Consider the following 25,650-nt stretch of genomic DNA (forward strand, 5'->3'; position numbering starts at 1 on the left):
TCTGAGGTGAGGTCACCACAAGAAACGATCCCCCTGGTGGCTGGCTGCAGTATAAGTCAAAAAATCCTTCTCCCCAGTCATTCCAGATGGGTTGTGGTCAAACTTTAAAAAAATGATATACCTCATAGAAATGTTTCTTGCATCCCATCGTTGTGGTGATTTGGAGATATAATTTGACTGCCTTGTATTCAGGTCCTCTTTTTTCTGAAAAGTTTTTTTTTCATTAGTTATTAGAGGATGAAAGAGAGGCTTCACGTCACATTTAATGGTAACCAATAATTTTTCAGGGATTGTAAAATATGTTGTGAGGAACAGCCAAGAAGAGATTAGACTCTCAAAAGAAAACAACTATTATTATTTTTGTCACCCAGCTCCACTCAGATTCTCCCTGAATCCCTCACAGTCTGTACTGCACTGACTCCGGCTGCACAACTACTACCAATGGCTGCGCCAGTGACGGGGGTATTTTGGTTTCAAAACTGTACAATGCTAAATGGTGAAGCCACGCTGTCCACTATACAGTCAATGATTCTGTCTCAGGGCCAGATTTGGGCGTGCTTCACACTTGTGATGTGAGCAGTAACAGAGTAAAACTAAAGCAGCTATCTGTGCTGTATGACAAACTTTTGCATTTTTGTATTCCCCTTGCGTTAGGTGGCATTTTCCATTAATAAATGATAAAATGAAAAAGTTAGCTGCTTTTTGTGAGATATTGTCAGTTAAAATCCAAGGCGCTGTCTTTGCAAAGTTCATAATGAAGCTTTGGAATACACAGTCTATTTTTTGGTTCTTCAGTTTTTCACCCTACAGCTTTTGTCCAGCTGTTGCTAAGCACTCCTCACATCTCTCTGTCTCTCAACTATTTTGTTTTTTTTTTTGTGTAATCTCGCCATCTTTCTTGTCTGTAGCTTGGGGCTGTGTCCTGATTGTTGATTGGTGTTGCTTTCATAATCTCATCTTGTCAGCCCATCTCTCTTTGTTCAACACTTTGTTTCTCTGTCCTTATTTTTCTCTCTTTGGGCCGTTTACTGCAATCCTCTGTTCCTCTTGTGAGAAAAACAGAAAATGTTTTTATTTCCATTACTACTAAATGACAAACTACTACTACAGGTGTAATTTATTTTATATGTATTTAAACAAACAACTGTAAAATACCTTAATAATGAAAGTGTAGTTCTTGATTTTCACATCCAGAGTCCTGACTTAAGAGGGTGACTTTAATTTATGAGGTTGAAAAAAAATGAACATCACTTCTTTTCTCTAAATAATGATAGAAAGTACGAGAGCAACCACAAAGGATTTGCTAATTCTGCCTCTGCAGTCTCTGCAAAGCAATAGGTCGATAAACTGGCTTCAGATAAACCTGCATTTAGCTAGTGGCTCTCAACTTCCAGTTTGTTTCAAGGGGCATATATCAGGCTGATAGCATACACACAGAATGCTGATTTACATTGACATGCATGTTGAAGGGCCTTTTGGGCTGTAGTACGTCTCACACTCTCTTCAGTGTCATGTTACAGTAGACACAGATTCCCTGTTGGATGTGTTGAACCGCCACATGCAAATCAGTTGTCACAAAAAGTTATTTAAATAATTTATTTTAACAAAGAGGCAGTCTGAGACCATGACTGTATATTTGGTTAAATTTCAGACAGCTGGCACATGTGAAGAACACTCAGAGATACTTCAGGGGAAATTAACACGGGGATGCGGTGTCTGGATTGAGCTGTTGTTGCTCTGTATATTTCAGCCTTTATTCAGAACCAATTAATGATGCCAAAGTAAGCGCTAATTGCAAAATTTCCTCCAAGAAAGTGAGAAACAGTAATTTTGCCGCAGACAAATTTCCATGTTTGAATCTCATCTAACGACCCAATCAAAACACAGTGGCTGAGCTGTTTCATAAAAATCCCATTCAGCCTTTAAGGGACGTAAATCTCATTCACACAATTGTAACACAGGGTTGGTGGGATTATCCAGTTAGATCACACAGTATCATTTTGGTCATACAGTTTAGGGCAGGAGTGTCCAAACATGTACTAAAGAGGCACATTTGATTTTGTGAAAATGAACAAGGGAAAACACCTCTTACTGACATATTTCTAACACTGAAAGTAATATATGGATGCTTTATTTTATTTAATACAAGAGTATACCTTTATTTGTTCCCAAACAGGGAAATTTACAGAGTTACAGCAGCATAAAGGGAGTGTGTAGTGAAAAATATTTCAATGATATCAGATAGAATAAAATAGTAGGAGTAGCTTATAAAACAGGTAAAAAGTCTTGAAAGGAGAGGGAAATGTTCATCAGAAATAACAGCTTGGCTATCATTCATGTCAGCCTCCACCTCCACAGGGTCTAGGGGGCAGCCCAGGGCTGAGCTGGCCTTCCTCACTACTCTTTTCAGTCTTGCTCTCCTTTGTCCTGTCTGTCCACAGCAGGAGAAATCCCCCCATGTTCGTATCTGGTGTTAGCTCCGTTACCTATGTCTCTGTGAATAGCATGATGCTACTCTGCCAGTATTCTTTCTGGTGCTAGGTTAGCACCACTACCTCATTCAACTCATCAGAGGAAGAGCTTACATTCCCCATAATGATGGATGAAGGACAGGTTGATGTTGTCTCTTCTTAGTTTGCACTACAGTGCCAGCACGTTGTCCTTGCTTCCTTTTTCTTAGCTTGAAGGGAACATCAGGCCTAGCACTGGCTAGCATAAACATGCGACAGGCTGCTAACAGCTGGTATTGTGTGTAAACAATGCAGCCGTTATTACACAATAAAAAAAAAACTGCAGACGTAACCAGTTTGGTGTCCATGGCCAACAATGGAGACACACAAAAAGTATTTACTTGCTGCAAATGCAAAGATGACGACAAAGAAAACAAAAAAGTAAAATAAAAGGAAGAGGCAGCTGCTTGAGTGGATGAAAATTATTTTAACTTAAGACACATTTGCTTACAGACTTGTGAAATCAAACCTCAAACCTGGTGTTCTGTTCTGTGTAAATATCAGCAAACTCTGCTTCTTCTCCAGGAAAGTGTCCTCCATCAGTGGGAATGTTGGGAAAATATGTCAGGATTTTTTGTTACAGCAGGATCAGGATCTGGATTCGATCAGGAATGTCTTTCTTGATGGTTTTCAGACTACTTAGGCCTCTCGTGTTTTTTTTTTTTTTTTAACTCTGGATGTCCATGAAGCACAGTTTTACATAATTATATATACATTCATTTATACACATCAGCTGTTGAAGCTGTAAGAGCCCAAGCTTTGTACATGTTGCCTATGCATAGACCAAATGTAGTTTAGTCAGATACACTTTGGGTTTGTTTTCATGCTCGACGGAAAACGTAAAGGCACTTGCACATGCTTTAGATAATGGTAGTTTTAAGTTCCATACTTAAGACATTGTAAGATGAAACCTGGGGGCTGTATGAAAATGGACCCTGGGCCATGATTGCCCCCTGAGCTTGACTTTGGACCTACCTGCTTAAGAGGGTTCCTCTTATGACAAAAAGTCACCTAAAGTATTTACTTCAACAGATTCTGTATTTACCCATTTTTGCCATGCACAAGCAAACACCCTACACATCTGTTATCTGCATACTCACCTGTCGCTTTCTTAAGTGGAACACACTAAGAAGTTAAAGGTCAGTGCCTGCTCAAGGTTAGCGCTCCCCTCTGGGAGCTCTTTCAAGCAGACACACATATGCTTAAAATCTAAGATATGACACTACAACAAGCAGGCTCAGACCAGCTATGAAAGCATCGATGAATAATTTAACCCCCTAACGTTGTGTTTCCCCTGGCAGCTATATATACAGGAAAGGCCCACACGTGAAATGTGTGTATCTTCCTTCATTTTGTGTACACCCTATATGCTGAGAGGTGGCTATTCCAGCTTTCTAATGTGATGTGTGGGAGTATTATCAGAGCTGTAGGTATGACAGACACACAGCGGCACAGCCCGACTTCCTGGAATTGCATTTTTTTTGCCAGCCGTCTCCAATATGAGACCTGTCACCCTGCTCCCTCCAGGCCATGCAAACCATGATTGAGGCATTTTCTGCAAGGTGTCACTATCAAAGGGTGCACGCTTGTGAGAGGTTTTGTGTTTCTGTCTACCTGCCTGGACGTGGTAATGGGCTGGTTTTCATGCCGATGAAGAGTTTTACACAATTTCAATCACCCTTCCTCTTTTCCTTTTCTCCCCTCCTCCTCCAATCCTCTTCCTGTCACTTTTTCCTTCTCTACTTCCCTCATTCCAACCCCGTCCTTCCACCCTTTTCTTACCTCTCTCCTTCTCATCCTCCCTGTCAACACTGTCATAGCTTGGGGAGCCCTTCGGAGTATTACAGACCTCTCACCGCTAGTTTTCTTTATGGCACTTTCTCTTTTTAAATTCAATCAGGCTTCAATGGAGCCCCCAGAACCATTTCAATTTACTACCTGGACGCCACAGGATGGAAAGTCCTACGCTAACATAAAGGTCTAAATGGAATGGAAAAAGAGAGAGGAAGGGAAGGAGAGAAGAGGGATGGGGGAAAGGTTTGTCCAGGAGGGGGGATAGGGGTGTTCGGAAATGGTGCCATGGAGAGATAACGGCAATGGAGTGGTAAAAATAGAGAGAGGCAGGGGAATTAAGGGGAAGGAGGGAAGGGGGGAGAAGCGTAACAGGGGATAAGAGAGCAGAAATGACAGCAAGGGGAGAGAAAAGGGAGGGAGAGGAACGGTGGGAGATTGAGAAGAGGAGATAAGAGGAGTACAGAAGGGGAAGAGGTGATAAATATAGAGGGTTTAAGTCAAAGCAACCTATGGAGAGCTATGATGCTACACTGTGCGAGGACACTCGACGGGGATGAGTTAAAGAAAACACTCTAAAGAGAAGATTAATCTACCTTTTTTTCCTTAAAAAAAACTCTAAACACATCTAAAGAAATGACATATCTTGACCTGTAGCTATCATATCGTTGAGGGATATCAAGAACATTCTCTGACTGGTGCTTTGACCTTGCCTTGCCTCCCGTCTTCAGGGCAACTTTCCATTCACTTCACCCTTTGGCAAAGAAATCGACTCCTCACAGCCATCTGCACTGCCACTGCTTTGTGTGTTTTTGTGCTGCAGGTTAAGTGTTTCTCTCAGTAGATTTCAGGCAGATTGAAAAGCGCCTCAGCACTTAGCTCTCTCATGAATGCTTGCCATTTCCGTTCTGCTGAGTCATTCAGTGAACCAGGATTTTCTTTTGGTGGATCAAAAAGAGTCCATCACCATTGGCTTCGATTAAAAGAATAAAATGTGTGTTTGAGTGGAGTTTCTGGTTGCTGTGACCCATTGGAAGAGATGGTTGTTTCTCAATTAGAAGGTCAAGGATTTGATCCCAGGTCCTGTTGTCCACATGCTGATGTGTCCTTGGACAAGACACTTATTCCCCAAACTGCTATACAAGCACAGTCCACACATTTATGGGGTCAAGAAAAGATCATTTTAGCTGCAGATACCACGTCTCTGACTCTTTTCCTTAAAAAGTTTCAATGTGTGATGACTTTTTTTAAAGTTCAATCAAGGAACCAGTGCCCCAGAAAAACCTCTCCTACTATATGAGCTTAGCTCAAGCTATGTGTTTCCTTTCTCTCTAGCTCTTTGTGAAGACCACTGAATCACAGTCTGCTATAGATAGCACTTTTAATGAAGTCTAAAGCCTTCTTCTATGTCCTTTGAACAGAAGTCTTTCAAAGCTATCGGGAAATTACAAGTGACTTATAGAAAGGAATGTTGAGTTTAAGGTTTGGTTCTTGGAGGGTCACCTTAAGACTGTCTTGTTACTTTTATGTAACATGAAATGTAATATGAGGTTTGAAAGTTTCCACAAGTCTCTTCTGAACTTGACTAAACCAGGCATTGCGGATAGGATGTCAACTATTCCGATCATTATACCAGTCACTATTGGTTTCATTACGATAAGGCAGAACCTCAAACCAACAATCTGTTCTTTCTCAACAGCACACAGCAGCAATCATCATAACTCACAGAAAGAAGTCAGGTTAACTAGGTGTGACTGAAACATAGGAGAAAGTGTTGAAGTGGTACAGTAAGATTGTCAGCTCAAATACACCAGATACGTCTGTGGTCCAGCTTTGCTCCGAGTGTTGACTGCGTTTGTCAACTCTCACCTGTTGTGTGTCCAACACAACCAGACAGACAGATGAGTTTTTGCACTTCTCAATCCATTGTGAAGTCTCTTCATTCATGTTGGACTGTAAAACTTCAAACCTGTTGACTCCTTATTTGGCTCCTCTCATTATGTCCAAGTAATGTCATAGTCAAGTTAAATACGATCTGGTTTTGACATTGTTTTATTTTGGAAGTCACTGTGTGTTTTGAGATGGTAACCATGCATGATTTCCTGTCTCAAATGATCTTCCCTAGCGTAAATTGACACGTCACTGCTCAAAAACAGGATGGCTGCATATTAGCTATGACCTGCCAGACCAACACAACAGATCCAGTGCAAGTAAACAGATTGACTTAACTGGAAACCTTACTTATCCGTTGCTGTGACGAATCTGAGACAAATCTGGTGTATTTCAACCTCAATCATGCTCTTATGGTTCAAGCCACCCTGCTAACCTTGCCCCACCTTACCATGGATGCACATGTTAGTTAAACTATTTTACGCTTCTCTGACAAGCAGCGTAAAATAGGAGCTAGCATTTTTGCCACAGTGTCAACAGGCAGAGGTGACATGTTCTCCTTTCTGCTGAATGACTTGGTACAATTTGTGTCCCAAATCTGGCTTTTGTTTTTGAGAACTGGTTGTTAAAGGGTTCTGAATCAAATATTAAACAGTCAGGTGATTAGTAAAAAAGTTGGGTGATAAAATGCTTTAACAAGCTGCACTCTGTACATTATCATACAGAGGTGTTGGTTGCTGTGTTCCACTCTGTCAGCTTTTCTGTTTTACTAGCTTTAATAAAGCAGTCCCCCTCCTCCTGTTTCTGTAAATGCCACCTGTGGGAAGCCATTTAATGCTACGCGTATTAATCAGACTTGTTTTATAAGCAGGAGATGAGCACTTAAACACTTAAGCAATGAGCCAGGCACAATCAGTGAGGATACAGTGTTTGTCTGCACCTGCCTAACTGACTAGAGAATAGAGAAAGAGAGTGTGTGTGTGTGTGTGTGTGTGTGTGTGTGTGTGTGTGTGTGTGTGTGTGTGTGTGTGTGTGTGTGTGTGTATGTGTGTGTGTGTGTGTGTGTGTGTGTGTGCTTGGTGGCTCAATTGGTGCCTGTTGCTAAGAAAATGGGCGTTTGAAGGGGCCATACACCCACACAAACACACACACACACAGACAGGACCAGCCATGAGCACTGTGGTCACCTGCCTCTCAGTCAGCACTGATTGACGTTGTACAATGCACACAAAGGCAGTAATTTAGACCAGCTCGCCTCCCATTGTGACACTGAGGCATCTTTGCCCCTCTGTGCTCTTAATAGCTCAATGTAGCATGTTGAGCCTCCCACAGCTCCTCTCTATTCACAGGATCACAAAAGACGTAAACACGAAAAATTGCCACAGTTTAGCAGCAATTAAACGAGGACGGAGTTCTGCTCTATTCCACGGGAAAGGTTTGACTTAAATCATGATTTTAGATGAAAATGACTAGATTTTACACAAATTTTAATAGAATATAATAGAAATAGAAAAGAAACACTGTAGTTATCCTTGAAGGGAAATTCAGTAGGAGTCGCTGCAGCAATCAAGAAAACAAAAGTAAGAAAGTGTGTAGAAAGTGCAAAAAGGTCCATAAGAAAATAGATGATGACAGCTTGTCCATCATTTTCCAGTTCAGCCAGCCTCCACCTCCACAGGGTCCAGGACTGAGCTTCTTCAGCAGTCTGTTCAGTCTCTGTCTCCTGGATCCTGTCTGCTCACAGCAGGTGAAGCTCTTCCAATGTGGGGTTCATAACCAGTGTTAGCTTCATTAGCCATGTCTGTGAATAGCATGATGCTACTCTGCCTTCTGGTATTCCCTCTGTTGCGGGGTTAGCATGGCTAGCTTGTCCATCTTATTGGAGATAGATCTTATGTTCCCAATAACAATGGATGGAAGGACAGGTCCATGTTGTCACTTCTTAGCTCACACCGGAGAACCAGCACGTCGTCCTCACCTCCTTCTCCTCCCCTTGTGGGAAACATCAGGCCTTTTAGCAGGCCAGTTAGCACTGACATGCTACAAACTGCTCACAGCTGATTTCACATGTAAACAGTGCAGCCATGGTTACATGTAGGATCTCCAGACAAACACGGGAGCAAAAATAGTAAAAATATCACTGAAGACAAAACCAGTTTGGGGTCCACGACCAACAAATGAATCATATTTACAAGAAATGGACAAAGAAGAGAGAGTTGCTGCAACAGGCAGCCACAACCAACAGGGCAGGGCCTAGCAAAATAAAATAAACAGTGATTGTTTTTGTGTGGTTGGCAACAAATGAAACTGGAAATCTGATTTAACAGAGTCGCACAACTTCCAACGACTTTAACGTTAAACAATAACCTCTGTTTGATGTGGCTCTTCTTTGTGTCATAAGAACTGCTATCCCTCACCCTACAGTCTCATTATGAAGTCTGTGAGTCCATCTGTATTCCACAAAGTTCCACTATTTACCATTCAGTTGACAGCGGAGACAGCCCATTATATAAAATTCATACTCAAGTGACAAAACCCTCAGAAATAAAAAGATTTGGTCCACTGAAAACTGGAAAGCTGTCGTGAATGGGAATGAACCAGCAGTGGACAGGTTTGCACCCCTGCTGCTGTGATTTCCTTGCCTTAGGCGTCATACAGGGAAGGTGTGTGTCTTTGAAACATAGTTTGAGTTTCAGGTTGGGAAAAAAAAACTGTGACTGCTAAAGCTAAAAAGCAGCTAAAAGCCAGTGTTTTAGAAGCAGACATTGATGCTATTGCTTGCTTCTATTATTCAGCCTGCAAGCTAAATGGATTTACCCAGATGATGGTGAGTTTAACTTAATTCTGAACTGAAACCACAATCACTTCAGAATCAGGGGAAGGTGTTACGCAGGAAGAAAACAACCCAGCAAACTAGCCACAGCAGAAGCTCTATGTGACGTCTAAGATCAAATAAGAGGCCGCTTCTGTACCCACACACCTCTTCTTGGTATCTGCATCGTATCGGAGGAATATAGCCTGACTGCATTACTCTGCGAGAAAAGACTAATGAGACGGAGAGTGAGTCTTGGTTAGAATTAGAGAGATAAAGAGATGGAGGGTGGAGAGCAGCCCCATAGGAAGATGGAAGAGAAGGCCAGTAGTGGCGGCGAGGTGGTGATTTGTCTTTGAGGCGCGGCGGTGTTGGCGTTGGCAGCGTCAGCTAAACAAGGCCATCTCATTTCCTGTTGTCTGCAGGAAGCAGCTGTCTGCTAGCGCCACCGCTGCTGCTGCTACTCAGAGCCCCTGGTCATCAATCTCCTCTGTTTTAATTGGTCTGCACCACACTGCGACGCAGGAGCACACACCCACACACACATACTCAGGCTTACTCACATACAGTACACACTGACAGATATAGGTGCAGAGACATAAATGTGCATGTCGGCAGTGCATGAGTGGATGAATGCTCTCGCTCTCATGCACAACAGAATGAACATATGTTACACAGAAATAGATCCACACCTGCTTACCTCTGCATCACTTATCACCTATAATCACTGATGAACTAGCAATGGATTTTCCTCCATCATCCTTGGATGTACATTCCTGTGCTTTTACACTCTTACCTTTGCCTGTACTGCCTGTGAAAGGCTGCTGAAATCCAATTAATGTCTGCACCTTTATAGGTTTCACAGCTTCCATAAGATAAACTTTGATACAGTATGATACATATACTTCTTAAGAATAGACCAGATGAAAGTCTTAATTCTGCTGGATAAAAAATACTGTAATGTCAACTATGGAGCATATCTGTGGTTATAGCCGTTAACCCTTTAAAGCAAACGTTTTGACTTGGACTAGCGATGGATCATGGTTTTTGACTCGTCAATTTTGTTATTACTTTATGACAAATCAAACATTATTACTCATATTAACAAAAATTAAATTTGTCATCACATTTACCAGTGACTGGTTGTATTCATACATCACAGTGGCTGTAGCGTGTCTGACAGCTGTTGGCTATCCACATTAAATAGAAGAAGAGGAGGAGGTATGAGCAGGCTCCCATTACTATCAAGAAGTACTTAAAGCTTCAAATTACTTGCTTACTTACTTACTTAGACACAGGGGAAAATGCACTATGGAGTAGGGCTGAATGATTTAGTTAAAATTAAATTTTGCTGTATTAATGCCAAATATCTCAATATCAATACAAAACAATATGACTATGAAAACAGTAAAAATGAAGAATTTTTCAGAAAAATGAAATTCCTAATACGAAGGGTTTGGGAAATGCAGCTTTATTATTTAGAACTCACTGTCAGTCATTAACTTTAGCAAAAAGTTACCAGTTATCAGGTGACTGACTTAGCTGTTCATGCAGGGCAAGTGTGTCTAAATCTATATATTTGATTTTTGGGATATTAACTCTTTGGGTGCCAGACATTTTCAGAGCATCTTGAATGATCTTTGGAATATTGTTTTCTATGACAATGTAAACACAAAAACTACCAAAGAAGAGTGGACATTCTTCTTTTATGTCTCTCTTCTTGTTTTTAATAAAAAAAGAAGAAAAAGAGAGAAAACATACTTTTTTAGATAGCGCTCATCACTGAAGCTACATCCTTTCATCCTCTCAAAAATCTATGTCGTCTTTTTTCATGATTGCAACACTCTTTCTCTCTGAACTCCTGCGACATGTTCTCTGCTCAAGTATGAGCTGCCTGAACGTCTGTGACTTGCAACTCCTCATCATGCCTCTTTAATGTTGCGTCTTCTCCTCATATCTATGTTGATCTCTCATCCAAAGAGAGCACTGCTGGCACCTACAGTAGTTTACAAGCCTGTTGCTGATAGACATTGTCCACAAGACCCCACCTCCCTCTGTTGAGAAAAAGAATTGATGTCTACACGTGCAATCAATGGTTGTAATTGAATTATCTTGAATGTTCATATGTAGATATAAATACAATAATAATTTATATTTTAGCCCTACTATGAAGCTAAATTACATTAATAATGGTGATTCAACCAGTGGCGGACTGGGACTGAAAATCAGCCCTGGACTTTAACTCGGTCCAGCCCATAACAACGGGACGCGTAACACCCAGTCATTCATGGATCCACAGCGCACCCCCCCCCCCCGTCGTCGTCGGACAGAATGTGTGCTGTCGGGGGGGGGGTTGGTTGGTGCTGTGGATCTATGAACGACTGAACGATCGGTTCAGCCCGACGACAGCAGGTGCTGCAGGTCTGTATGTCAACGGATGTTTCTGCCCGACGACGGCCGCCGCTGTCGGGGGGGGGGGGGGGTCCACCGGTCGTACCGGCCCACTGAGGCAGCGGCCCACCGGGAAACCTCCCGGTGCTCCCGATGGCCAGTCCGCCCTTGGATTCAACCAACAAAGACCATAGAAAAACACATTTTTAATTGGTATCCAGAATTTCTGGAATTAGCCTTCCCAGTGTCTATAGACTATTTAAAACGTGCAACCTGATTTTAAAAGTGGAAAAAAAATTAGGGTTTTATTTGCATTTTATCCCATGTCAATTAATACAGCATTCATCAAATTAATCAATACTTGTTTATAAAGCACCAAATCATAGAAAAGGATATCTAAAGGAGCTGCATGTGTGAAAGAAGAGAGGGTGAACTGCACAAGCTTTATCCCATTGGCCCTCTGTAAAGTCTTCATGTGCAATCGGCTCCTGAAGACTTCACTTGCAGCATTTGGCAATGGCGGTGGAGGGGAACCCGCCTTAAAACGGACACTTACCTTGAGTGGACTTATGGTGACAAGCATACCTGCTGAGATTGGGTATTGTCAAGAAGGTCTTGTGTAAAATGAGGGTTGATGGCTGGGAAATTTTGTATTTGTATTTGTTTATTATTTTGTGGACAGTCCTCTTTAATGTACTGTACAAAGTAAAAGAGGCAGCTTTAGCCTTTGCGGCTAATTTCTAGCTGCAGACCCCGGCCAGTTATCAATATGCAACCTAAAAAAAAAATAGAAGTACAATAAAATGTATTACATTTATGACAACATCACCAAACAAAAAAAGGGAAGACACAACATGTTACACACAGATCGAGCTGACACATACCAAATCAGTTCATCCAACAGATATAAAGTGCCAGTTGCACTGCACATTGCCCAGCAAAAAATCGGAGATGGAGACCCCAACACAATAAATATTCAGTACAAGTACGCAAGTGCAGGCCTGGTTATGACAACAGTACTGGTTTTCCAGTAGCCAAGCTTTAAGCTGTTTGGTAAAAGAGGTCAGGGTTTGGGAGTTTAGGTATTGTGCTTTGAACTGAGTTCCAGGTGTGAGATGCATGGACAGAAAAAGTGACTTGACTATTGGCACTTTAAATCCTTATTGTAATATTCTATATTAGAAAGTTAGAAATGTTCCCTGATCAGTTCTTAGTTTCACCGTTAAGTGCCAAGGCAAGTCATTTTTGTTTTGTGCCTCTTAGCTCAAGAGGCAGTGCAAAGTGGTGACAGCCAAAACGCTAAACTCAAGGTTTCCAATCAGAGTCAACAAACGAACAGGTGTTTACTCTGTGACTACATTTCCTCCTTGGTCTTCAACTAATGATCTTTATTTTTAAAGTCAAGTCTGAAACTCTGAAGTTTCTTTTTCTGTCTTTGTGCAGGGTTAAGTTTAAATCAGGTCAAAACAAAAACTATATATTTCACTGGCCTAGTCTAAGTCGATTATAGTAATTGAAGTGACAGAGTAAAGGATGCAACAGTGCTTTATATTCTATCAGCATCACTTGTCTGAGAAAAAGTTGCAGATTTTGAAGCTGGTGTATATCTGCTGCTGTAAGCATGTGGACACACTAAAGCTCATATCAACACATAATCTACATAATGCAGCTTTGCACCTTTACATCAAGCTCCTTTTTCACTCTTTTGTTCCCTTAAACAAATACACACTAAGACCTCCCTCTCCCTTGCCCACCCTGTATCCCTCACTCCCACACACACACACACACACACACACACTAAAAGCATCAGGGGCAAGGCCAGGGTAGAAACAGCAGGGAGTCTAGCAGAGGCGTAGGCGGCGTGTGTGGGAAGACCATATGCATTACAGCAGGCACTGATGAAAACACACGCTCGTACGCTTAATCATACACAGCATTGTCACATCAAAAAAAGGGGAAAAAAAAGAAAAGAATAGAAAGGAGAGGAAAAAATATATTCAGACACACATTTCTTTCCTTGTGTTTCACCCAGACACACACTTAAAGCAAATCCTGTGCAGGTTTCAGATGGTGCACACCAACTGGAATCTTAATTCTTCCTCAAAACCAGTCATGATTAAAAAAAGAAAGTCAACTGGTTGTGTTGCCTGGGTTGTGCAAAAAGCTGACACAGTGCCATCTTGTGGTGTTGGAGTGTAAAGCATGAAGTATGGAATATCTACACCTCTGCATTTCCACATTTCCTTCTTTTTTTGACACAAGAGTTGCTCTTGGTCGAACCAAAACCCACTCGGATCTTGGTTCCTCCTCATCACTTTGCTCAATTGTCTTACAATTCACTGGTTGGTTCTTTGAAAACCTGTGAGTGCGTCTTTATATTCTCTGCCGTGACTTCATTAATTTAACACCACTGAAGAAATAAGTAAGTAGTGTGCATCGGAGTGTGTAATATTCCCACTGAATCAATATTGAATGTTGGGGTAACAATTAAAAGCATTTATTGTCAAATCCATTGGAATGAAAGCTAATGTTGGTGGTGCCATTAAAACCCATAAAGTGTCACCAACCATTAAAATCCTTTTATGACTTTGAAATCTTCCTGAAGAGACTGGCTGGAACTGTGAGTAAGAGTAATTGCATAGAGATAAGTGCTTTCAAGTGTCGCCGGATGTGGTGTATTGATGTATTGACATGTGGCTTTACATTTTTATGGCAGCCCATGAGTGTGTTGTACACACACACACACACACCCACACATACACACACATACACATACACACACATACACACTCGCCTGCTCTCCCTCCTGTCCTTTCAGCTTGCAGGAGTTCACTGTGTCCTGTCCTTGCCTGGTGACAGGTCTTTTACGGAGCGAGCCCGCCTCTCCGGGGTGTCCAAATCAGAATTCACCATAGCTGATGGGTTCGTGCCTGAGGGGAATTCTGGGAGATTTAAAAAATGCTGACTCTCTAATCGATCTCTGCACACTCTTATTCTGCTGTCCTTCTTTTAAATCTTTGCCTTCATCCTATTTTTCTTTCAGCACCATTACACCGCTGCTTCAGATGGAGATGGATGTTGGGATCCCAACCCATCCCATTTAAAGACGCATTTGTTACCTTAGGTTAAGTTTTCAGTGGGGGTTTAATCCAGTGTTTCTTGTGTAAAACACCTTTGTCCTTGTCTGTTCTCATTTGTTTTAGCTATCTTTATAAATTGAAGAGTTAGTTCTCTTTTAGTATCTCACTTTTTACCTAAACCCCTTATGGTTTTGATTCATTATTCCTTTACGGAATGTTATTTCTTGACGTATGCCTCCAGGTCATTGGCTTGGACATATGTTCCATAATGACTCACAATTATATGCTGTCTGGAGCAATCATCACAGATTCCGGTTAAAAAACTGGGTTCGATCCAGGGTAGGCGTGGGTCTATCGAGGTTTCTGACATTTTGATAACCTAAAGCAAAAAATATTAATTTCACACTATTGCAATCACTGCCTGAAATTGTGCATTTTTCTCATAATAGTTTTGCTAAAAAAACATCTAAAACAGTGTTGCAAAGACTCCGTTGTTCAGTATTGATGCACCAAGAACTGTCCCTAAAATTAGCTTAGGATCATCTAGTTAGTTGGTTACCTGGGTGACCAGTCCTACCCCATCAAGTTTCTGATTGGCCGGCTGGAGCAGCAACACCAGTATCTTGTCAAACAGTACATGCTAGCAGCCAGTGTGGACAATAATATATTACAGTGTCCTGGGTGCCGCTAAAAAGATGCTAAATATGCTCCGTGTACCGAACCAACCCACGCCCAAACCAGAGAAGACGTCTCACCCTAAGGGCAGCTCAGGGATGTGATGGCAAAGTGTCTCCGAATTTGAATAAAAGACTGGGTGTGCGTCTTTTTCAAAGAGTGCCTGCGCATGTTAGACAATGTTTTGATGAATTCAAAGAGCCTGGGAGGAAAGTAGTGGGTGTATGCAAATGTGAAGGCAAGGGTCCAGCCTGGTGTTGTCTAGATGGACCAAGTGTTTGTTTCACTTTCTTTGGTCAATGCTGCTGTTTTGTTGATAGGCCTTTTTTTTTTTTTTGCCTAGGCTAAAGATGGAGTGTTATTAAGCAATCACCTGATATTGAAAAATGGTTCCTAAGAGGCATTCATTAATTTGATTTTACATTTTAAAAATCACATTTATGTCATTATCTGTCTTTGGACAAGACTGAAGCAAATTACATGATACTGCACAATACAGGTGGTACTTGAAGCCTAAACAAATGCCCGTCTCCACAAAGGCTTTTAAAAATACAGAGTAATAAAAAAGATACAAGAAACAAACTTAGCAAAAAAGCAGATGTGAAAAGACTGAGTTGAGTAAACAAGGGGCAAGAGTCCATTTAGAAGCCCTTTTTGTGTTTTTGAATTTGGTTTGTAGATGATTTATTGCCACAAGAAGTTAAAACATAGTTGAAATAACCATTTGAAAGAGCCTAAAGTGATGTTTTCTGTAGGAACTAAAGTTATTTGGTCATCCAATACAGTAATACTCAATGTTGAGAACCTGTACCCCCCAACATATCATACTTTTATACGCTAAATACCTTATACTTTATAATACCTGGACGTAATCTCTGTGATGTCACCCATTTGTTTCTGAAGGCTATCATTAGCAATGACCAAACTGGAAATGTTGACTCAACCCAACTACTGTCAAGCTAGGATCAGGCTGATGGAATAAAGTGGGCATTTAGCCTCTTCCCTGTCGTCTACACTACAAAAGCTGAAATCTAAAAAAGCCTTTTTGTTTGTTTTTCAGTAAAAATTGAGTTGATAGACTTAATGTAAGCAGCATTCATGTGGCAAGTCCAGAAAGTGTCTTTTTAAGACATTAAATGATAGAAAATCACCTAAATTGCTTTTAAAGATCACTAAATTCTTCCTAGGGGTATAGAAAAAAATGCTTGTTTACTTTCTTGAAATAAGAAACACCCCTAGGACAATATTTTTTACCCCACTGGCATTTTACAAATAATACCAGTCTCATTTTTTGTCTCTCCATACCTTGAAACAAGACATGAGACATGGCAAACTCAAATATTGGATCAGGAGTCTGTATCAGCAGATATTTAATGCTAAAAAAATGGATGAAGATCGGGAGCCAATGGTGCTGATCAGGACATCTGTAGTTCTTTGCAAACAGTGTTTACATATGAAAAATGTTTATTCACTTACTGTACACTAGAGACAGACCGATATGAATATTTTGGGGCCGACACCGATACTGATTACTAGTGGGCAAGGAGGCTGATAACCGATATTTGAAGCCGATATTCATTTGCAGTCAAACTGAAAATATTGATGTAAAAAATGTAGAACAATTAAAACTCCATCACTTTACTGCATTCAAATGCCTTCAAGCATATGTTCATTGAACAGCTCCCGCGCTTAGTTGCATATTTTAGAAAGTCAAATGAAACTTAATGAATGAAAACTTAAAATAAATAGCTTAAGTTTTCTACAGTAGATAACAGATTTGAGTTAGTGCTGCCTTTTACAGGCACGTAATGCAGCTGAATTAATTTTCTGTTTGGTATTACATGACTGATTTTAAATGACCATCTAGGTCTTCCACAGTGTAGACAGGGAGAATTTCTGTGCAGAGAAGCATCAGAGCCAAAAAAAAAACACAGTTTTGAATGGGATTCATATCGGCTGCTGGATTTAAAAAAAAAGGCCAATGCCGATATGCCCCAAAATACCAAATATCGGCCCCGATAATCAGCCCGGCTGATTATCAGTCTATCCCTACTGTACTCTAACTAACTACAAGCACAGCAACATGTGGGTGGTTCAGGAAGTCATTTCTTAGTCAGGGGTTGGTGGTTTGAATTCATCTCCTGACTTACCAAAGTGCCCATGGGCCAGGCAGTAACCTCTGGTTGTTTCTGCTTGAGATACCCAGGAGTGTGAAAAGTGCTGATAGAATAGAATAGAATAGAAAATACTTTATTTATCCCCGAGGGGAAATTCAGGAGTCACCGCAGCATTTAAGAAAACAAAAGTAAGAAATAGTATAGAAAGTGCAAAAATGTCCATAAGAAATTAGATGACGACATCCCGTCCACCACTCGTCCACCACTCTCCAGCCCAGCCAGTCTGCACCTCCACAGGGTCCAGGACTGAGCCTCCCCAGCAGTCTGTTCAGTCTCTGTCTCCTGGATCCTGTCTGCTCACAGCAGGCGAAGCTCCTCCGATGTGTCGCGGCGTCCGATGTCTGCTCCGTCATCCACGTCCGTTAACAGCATGATGCCGCTGGATTAGCACGGCTAGCTCATCCATCCCCCGGAGCGAGATCCCATGGACAGGTCCACATCCGAGAACCAGCACGTCGTCCTCACCTCCTCCTCCTTAGCTCGAGGGAAATCATCAAGCCCTACACTAGTTAGCATTGACATGCTACAGGCTGCTAACAGCTAATTTCGCATGTAAACAATGCAGCCATGGTTACATGTAGGATCTCCAGACAAACACAGGAGAAAAGTAGTAAAAAATACCGCCGAAGCCACAAAAAGTTTGGTGTCCGTGACCGACAATGAATCATACAAAGTGATGATCCACTCCAAATACAAAGATGACGATGAATGATGAGTGATGAGCACTGTTGTCCTCCGCCATCAGTGCATGATGATGTTATGAGTGTAGAAACACTTTGAGTCAATGTAAGACTTCATAAATACAATACAATTAAACTATTCACCTTTGTTGACAAGTCCTGAGAGCAGATGTAGAGAGATTACCTGTTTTATCTTTAATCAGGAAATAAAACGATCAGCAGAGGTCTTTTTAGAATCACTTCACTAATTAGCATCAGCATCATAAACTGATCCTCAGACTACTAGACTTTACAATTCCCCTCTTGTAATTGACTCCTGCTATTACACCTTCTGATGCGTGCCAGTCTGTGTGTGTGAGTATCTGCCACAGCGCTGAAAGGGCCATGTGGAAATAGAGTGTGTGTGAGGGCTGATAAGCAGATTATTTAAGGTTGTTAAGATTTCACACATACACACACACACACACAGGGTGAGGCTTGTTGCTGTGTCCCTGCGGCTCTTCCACCGTGTCTCCGACACCACTTGGCTGACACTGCTTACAGCTGCTGTGTGGTCGACCGGGGTGTTTCTGTCGTCATCTGATAATAAAAATAGAGTTGCAAACATCAGACTGAGAACGCCTTATGAGCGTACGAGGGCATCATTTTCGGATTCTTGTTTTTTTGTTTGGATTGAAAGAGAGATATTCATTCCATTTATTTTTTTTCACACCATAAAACCAGCTTTTATGGTGTTCTTAAGAAGAGAGTAGACTTTTACCTGTACAGCTGCACAGACACATTTATTCCAGTAACAAAAGCAGAGCTTGAAGGATGTTACCTGCTTTCATAAACCAGGGTTACATTGCCCTTTAAATTCGACTGAAAGTGCTCAGACTGTAAAATGCAAAGAGGCTTTTGCTTGTAATAAGAAAAAAGAAAATGTTTCCAGCGCTATTACGCGGCAAGCTCCAACCAGAGACATCTTTGAGTAGTGTTTTTCTCAGTAGCTCATGATAACCGGTGAAATGATGTCAATTTAGCCAAATGTAAAGTCAAGCTCGGTTGTAGCCTTAAGACACAAATGAAGCGAGCTGTCATTCTTCTGTGTGGAGGTTCAGGCCAACTGTACGTGTTTTTGTGTAGGAGGTTTGGCTCACAGCACAAGTTTCTGCAAAAATTGGCCTTGTATAGCCTGAAAAGATAGGGCTCTTCTAAGTTTGTGATTCATTTGCAGTTGAGTCAAGTTTGATGGCTTTTGAATGGCTGTATGCCGTGTGATGGCTTGTTCGGTGTCATTTTTTATCTCCTCCAAAAGCTGTTATTCTCCGTGCAGTATGTCACGCCACAAGCAACATTTGGAGGATGTGCTTGTAATGATAACGAGCTGGGGAAGATTTTCTTTCAAGATTCATTTGGAAATCTTTAAAGCTCTTCTGTGTTTTTCCCCACATGATTAATTCATTTGCATTTAAATCCGGCTTTTATGACTTTATATTCCAAATGACTTCTCTGAATCCTCTCGCTAATGTGTTTTGTCTCTCTAACGACACCTACCATCCTAAAATGTAAATTTGCTGACACGATGGAGTTCACATTGTGGCCCTCAAAGGTGCTTTTAGCCCAGTTACCTTGGCTAAACTTCCTTGCAACACCCATGGGCTGCGTATCCTCATGAAGGGGCCTGCGGCTTGCCTCCAGATGGCCCTCTGGATAGACAAAGCCGTTTACAGCCTCAGTCCTGCTACATTACTCAAACGTTATCACCGCTGCCTGCAAAAATCCATCTGTGCTCTCACACCAACTTGAAGATCCATCATCCTGACACACGTATTGAAACAATGACAATAATGACAGCGTTAGATGGATCCCAGAACAACACGATGCACGTTTCAACCGGAAACTTTTGTCAAAGGATTGATTTGTGGAAATGAACTTGTCAGCAGAAATTGTATTTTTTTTTGAAAGACAGAACATTTAAGTTGTGCTCTCTACATATTCAAACAGAGGAGCTGAATGTCTGGCCTGCTTTGTTTTGCCAGCTTGACAATTTTAATGAGGCCACAGAAGAGTCTCTCCTGCTTAACTTTCAGTTGGGGTAGAGTTTTAGTGGGAATCAATGAGGGATTTAGAATGGGGTGAGGTTCCTTGCTCACTCTGTCTTATTCCTCTTCGCTCTGAGTCACACAAACACTTGCGCTGTTGCATCAGCTCTTGCTGACTAATTAGGGCAGATGCTGAGTAGTTTAATCTTAAAGCTCCTGTGCATAACTTTAAGTAAGTTATGAAACTGACTAAAATTAAAAGTGATGCCTCTATGTGACCTAAAAAAAGCAAACATTAGCAGCAAGATGGTTAAACCACTGTAATTACTTTTAGTGTCTGTAAGTGGTGCTGTGGGGTAGGAGCCAGATGATCCCATAAACACTCACCGCCAAAGCAGCCACTGTTTCTACAGTGTTCGTGGCAATTCAAATTAGTGACACATTTAGATTTCTAAAGAGCAAAGAGAAAAGAATGTTTTGTCTGTAAGCAGCACCAAAAACAACTCAATCCTCAAAGTTACTCACAGGTGCTTTAAAGTTGGTGTCATTCTCCATTTTATGCATGATTTTGATGTGTGATTGATGCTGGCTTGTATACCCGTCATTTCCATTATTGATGCCATCTTCATTTATTTCATCCATTTTTTTTTTTTTTTTTTTTTTGACAAGGTATAATATATCAGGGATCCCCAACTTCTCAGCTTATGACCCCCAAAGTAGTGGTGCCAGAGACTAGGGACCCCCTGCTGTGGGGATATGCTAATAGGCCAATCCAAAAACAGACAAAATTGGAAAAATGATAATATTAGTAGTTTAACTGTTACCCTGGCTTGGGCCCTTTGTCATGCAGCAACAAAAAATGTGGAAAATAAATTGTTGACCCCAGTTTTATACAATGGTAACCCCTAAATGAAGACTGGAGAATCTGTTGGTCTAGTTCAACTGTTTATTGGTCACATCTAAAGAAAATAGCGCTGGTCTCTCTCTGACAGAAGCTCATCTCCCTTGACCTCCACAAGAGAACACACAGATAGAGTAGGGGATTTCACATGTATTTTATGGGTTGAAAAAACACACACAGAATGTTAGTCTTTTACGCAACTGTCTGCTATTGGCCAAAAATGTAAACATGTGCACCAACAAACACACACATCTCTCCAGAAAATGTGTGTGTAAATGTGTGATTTTCTTAGACGTGTATCTAAGAAGGAGAAGGAGAAGGTGAGAGGGTGATGAGGATGAACCAGACAATTGTTCTCTTAATCAGTAGAATGACCTTGCCTCTGCGCAGTGGAAACTTCTACACTCAAACTTGTGAAACAAACTATGTGAATATAAAACCTTGTGGAAAAAACTGTGTGAACTCAGTGACATTACACAAAAACCTATAGTTTACAAGAAGTGTAATGTACATCTAAAACTATAACAAAATCAAACATTTTTAGTTCACCTGGTTTTGTTTGAAATTTAACTGGTTTTCCTCAATGTCTATACAATAATGGATGGAATGTGCTCTCTCTGTGTACAGTTTGTATATCCTCCCCATGTCTTTGTGGTGTTTCCAACAAGCAGTACGTTTTTTTGCAACTCAAAATGATCTCTTAAGCCAAAAAAAAAAAAAAAAAAAACTTTGTTTTGTTGTGTATTATTATGTTGTATTAAGATGTGGACCATCAATCTGTCATTAAACATGCCCGATACAAATCTCCCTTCATCACCATACACAGTAAAAGATTGTCATCAGATCAAGAGACTGATCTCCAGATCAAGTTGTCCAGTGTATACGAGAAATAGTCATGTTTACAGCCTCAAGTGTAGAACAAGAGCCTGGTATGCATCCATCAGTTTTATACTGAAGACACTTGGTGTGCCTGATGTCAATCACAGAGTTTTGGTCTTAAAATCAACAGCTTCAAGCAGATAGTCTGTTTCAGAGGTTAAGCCATTGGCATGTCTTAATCTTTTCCTCAACCAAAAAAATGTGTCAGATTTATTTCATGGCAAAAAATTGACAGAATGCAAGAAACCAAATCTAATTCAGTGTTTAAACAAAGTCTGTTAACACATTTTAAAGGGTATCATTTGACAGAAGTAGTTTAAATTTGAGATAATCTTAAGGGTTTGATGTCACTGAACAAAAAAACCCCTAGATACTGGGGCAGTTAAAGTCTCAACAGCTCACCCTCCTGGTAGAGAATGGAGGAGGATCAGGACAAACTTAGCTGTATGCTGCAACCCAGCTTTCACTATCTTGGGTCATTTCTGTTGCTCCATTTTTGTCTTATTTTCCCTTTCTGTCTGTTTTCCCAGACTTTGTCACACGTTACATTTTTCGCTCTTTCTTTCCATTCTTTGGGTCATACATATATCATGTGTGGCACAGTTTTCTTTTCCTTTTTTTGCTGGAGTTTGATTTATTTCTGCATTCATATGTGCTGAGCGCTTGAGGGGGTGCTCGCTCTTGCATGCTCTCGCCCTGTGGTGTGAGTGAGACGGGGCCAGTGACCAGTGATTCTCTGACAAACGAGGTGTGTGTGTGCCGCTGCTAACCCATTCATTACTGTCGAACCTACAGTGACCAACCAGACACCAGCTTAGGGGGGATTTCAGCTGCACTGTTCATTTCAAACCATCAACACTGCTTTTTAAAGTGTGTGTTTTCCCTCCCCTTTCAGAGATGGTTAATGTACACTCTACTTCTGTTGCCCTGTAAAGTCTCAAACTAACAGAACCAACAGCTCCACTGCAGCACTTTCAGGTTAACTATCTCACTCAAAGGCACCTTGAGAGTGATACAAAGCTTCCTAAAACCAGTTCCCACTGCAGGTTTTAACCTCCCGTATAGTCTTTATTGGACCCACTCATGCAAGGTTACTGTTTTTCTGTTCACAGGCCTGTGTCTCATTGCTCCTGTGATCATGTTTCAGACGGTCTGGTTGAGAACTGGCCTCTGATAACAGGTGGTGTTGTAATATTGGTGTATGCTAACATTTTAAATGTTTGTTTCTCTTCTGTCCAGATTCATCCAGGAGATAGAGATGAACATGGGGCCAGGCCAGGCCAAGCAGTGCCAGCTCAGAACCTTCCTAACCTACTACATCAATGATCTCTTCCTTAATCAGGTCAGTGGGATGAGTGTTTTCTTTTCTGCTCCTGATGAATTGAAGCCATGCCTGAGGTTATACCCAGTGGAACATTGGAGCTCTCCAGGAAAATGATTTTTCTTATTGTGAAACAGACTCACTCACTAATTCATATAGACTGTTAATACAAGTCACAGTCTGTTCTTGTATTCAATAGCTGGGAGCTTTTCTATTATGTTAAATAAAAACATCCACTGATGCACTTCTGGGACTTTTGATTATTAGCCGGCCCAATTGTTGAACTGTACTCTTTCAGCATTTTTCAGAGTTGATCAAACTTAATAACACAATGACAAAGTGTACAGCTTGTTCTTTTCAGTATGACTTTAATATAAAATGCAGGCATCACCAACATACTTCCTGATTTTATTACCAAGCAGATGTTGTTTCCATGGGTGGTAAGAGGACAATAGATTGCTTACTTTTGGTGCAGTAACACGTGAAAATGACAAAGATTCTGACAGGGGAAAAAAACACATTTTCAATTTTTCTTGTATTAAAAAGTAGGGGAGAACAGGGTTAGTTGTCACACCTTTTACTCAAGTGTGAACTGTCCATCATCAAAACATCTTTCAGTAGTCACTCCTACATTAAACCGAAGCTTACAGTGTTGTTAAAATGTGTGTCTCTCTTATTTTCAACTCATGACAAAGAAGTAATTAATTTTCAGAGAAACTCTGACACACTATGACAACCAAACCCATTGCAGGGGATGTTTGTCACACACTTTGGGGTTTTTTGTCAAAATGTTGTTTTAATAGGGGAAATTTTTTAAATAAGGTAAGAAGGCAGAACGTTAACTCATACATAAGTCGATGCATCCTAACACAAAATGAGCAACGAACATGAACAGGAAACACATCTATAGGCCAGCCCATTGTATACAACATATACATATGTACGTGATGACTAGGGATGGGTACCTTACACATTTGAAACGATAAGGTACAGTACTAATTTTTGGTACTTTTTTGTACTGATGTGGTAAAAAATATTATCTTTTTTTATAATAAAACCTCAAAGTTTTTTAATTTAATAAATATATTTCTCAGTATATAAACTTGCTATGTTGTGTTCATGTCCAGCATGGAAAATCACCTACTCTCCCACTCCCTCACAGTCACAAGGATGCGTTTAGGTGCCTAAACATGGTACCTTTTGATTTTATGTGAATTAGTTCTCCATACTACAGACAGAATTTGGGGGATGCCTATAAAAGTACCTAATTGAGTACCCATCCCTTGTGACGACCTCATCTGGAATTTATTGCTTGCATCTTCGCTAACAACTGTGTAACAAATAGTTATCTAACTTATAACAATCTAGACCATCAATCTCCAACCTGTTTTGCGTCACGGACCAGTTTAATGTCAGACAATATTTTCACGAATCGGCTATTCTTCTGTCTTCCCACTGGCTGCTTTACCCTACTTTCTAAAGATGTTTGTTTTTCTGTTTTGCTAGCTCAGGGGGTTTGGCGTCAAGAATGAGTCATAGACGTGTATGACAGAGAGAATCTGGTCATTTTTCAAAATAATGTAAGTTACATATTTTTTATGTGCTGCCCACGGACCGGTACCAGTCCACGACCCAGGGGTTGGGGACCACTGATCTAGACTATAGCTTTCCTTCGCACTTTTTAAGGGTACCAGTTGTTTTGTTATTAACCTGTTGAGTAAAAGCCAAAAAGATAAATACTGAGGAGCCAAATATTTACAATTTGACTTGAAAAACACAAAATGTGCTCCCACCTGAAGTTCAGCTGCTTGGCTCCAGAGAAGACTACATATGAGTTCTGATGAGTTCTGATCCCAATTCTGTGAATTCGCACAGTTTGAGACACTGTGCCCTCTGGTGGCGAGATATAATGAGTATTACAGTCAACCTGTGAGACAACTGACCCCATTCTCCCCTATACCATTTTGACTTTCAAATTAAAATGAATATACTTGATATTTCTCTGAGGAACCGTTTATTCATATATTGCCTGATGCAACAGTTCTGTACTACCTCTGTCTCAGTTTATTGACTGTTAAGATAAAACATTAGAGGGAAATAATGAATCTTGTTAGATATTTGTTGTGTCATTGTTCAGTTGCTCCCCTGTAGACTTAAAACTCATCTTAACTAGTGAGGCATAAAGTCTACACAATCCAAAATACTGTCAGAGATACCATTTCCACAGCATTTGGCCAATTGTTGAAAATGCTTGACTTGGCGAGATGTTAGTTTTTACTGTGTTGCCTTGTACGATCAACAAAACTAAGACAGTCAGTCTTTAGTCAACAAATAGGTACATGTGAAAAGTCATGTAATCTCTCCTGTAGATGGAAGCATGTCGATGAACTCCATCCAATATTAGATTCTTTGTTTAAACCAGCTACATTTAAGCTGGGGGAAACCTGCTCTCAGTACTTGGGACTTAGGCTAATGCTATTAAAAAACAAATACTTAAACATAAAATCCAACCAAATTCA

General features: G+C 40.8%; 1 protein-coding gene across 1 annotated transcript in view; it reads left to right on the forward strand.

Moving 5' to 3' along the window:
* The window catches only part of exoc4 (exocyst complex component 4), a 198,302-nt gene that overhangs the window by 104,274 nt on the left and 68,378 nt on the right, over positions 1-25,650 (forward strand). The window contains exon 12 of the mRNA XM_074698040.1: positions 23,050-23,152. Within this exon, the coding sequence (XP_074554141.1) occupies positions 23,050-23,152 (103 nt within the window). The remainder of the gene's footprint in view (positions 1-23,049; positions 23,153-25,650) is intronic.

This window comes from Halichoeres trimaculatus, unplaced genomic scaffold (genome assembly GCF_033239565.1).
Source record: "Halichoeres trimaculatus isolate MK-OKI-2021-1 unplaced genomic scaffold, fHalTri1.1 fHalTri1_scaffold_21, whole genome shotgun sequence".
Taxonomy (NCBI): Eukaryota; Metazoa; Chordata; class Actinopteri; order Labriformes; family Labridae; genus Halichoeres; species Halichoeres trimaculatus.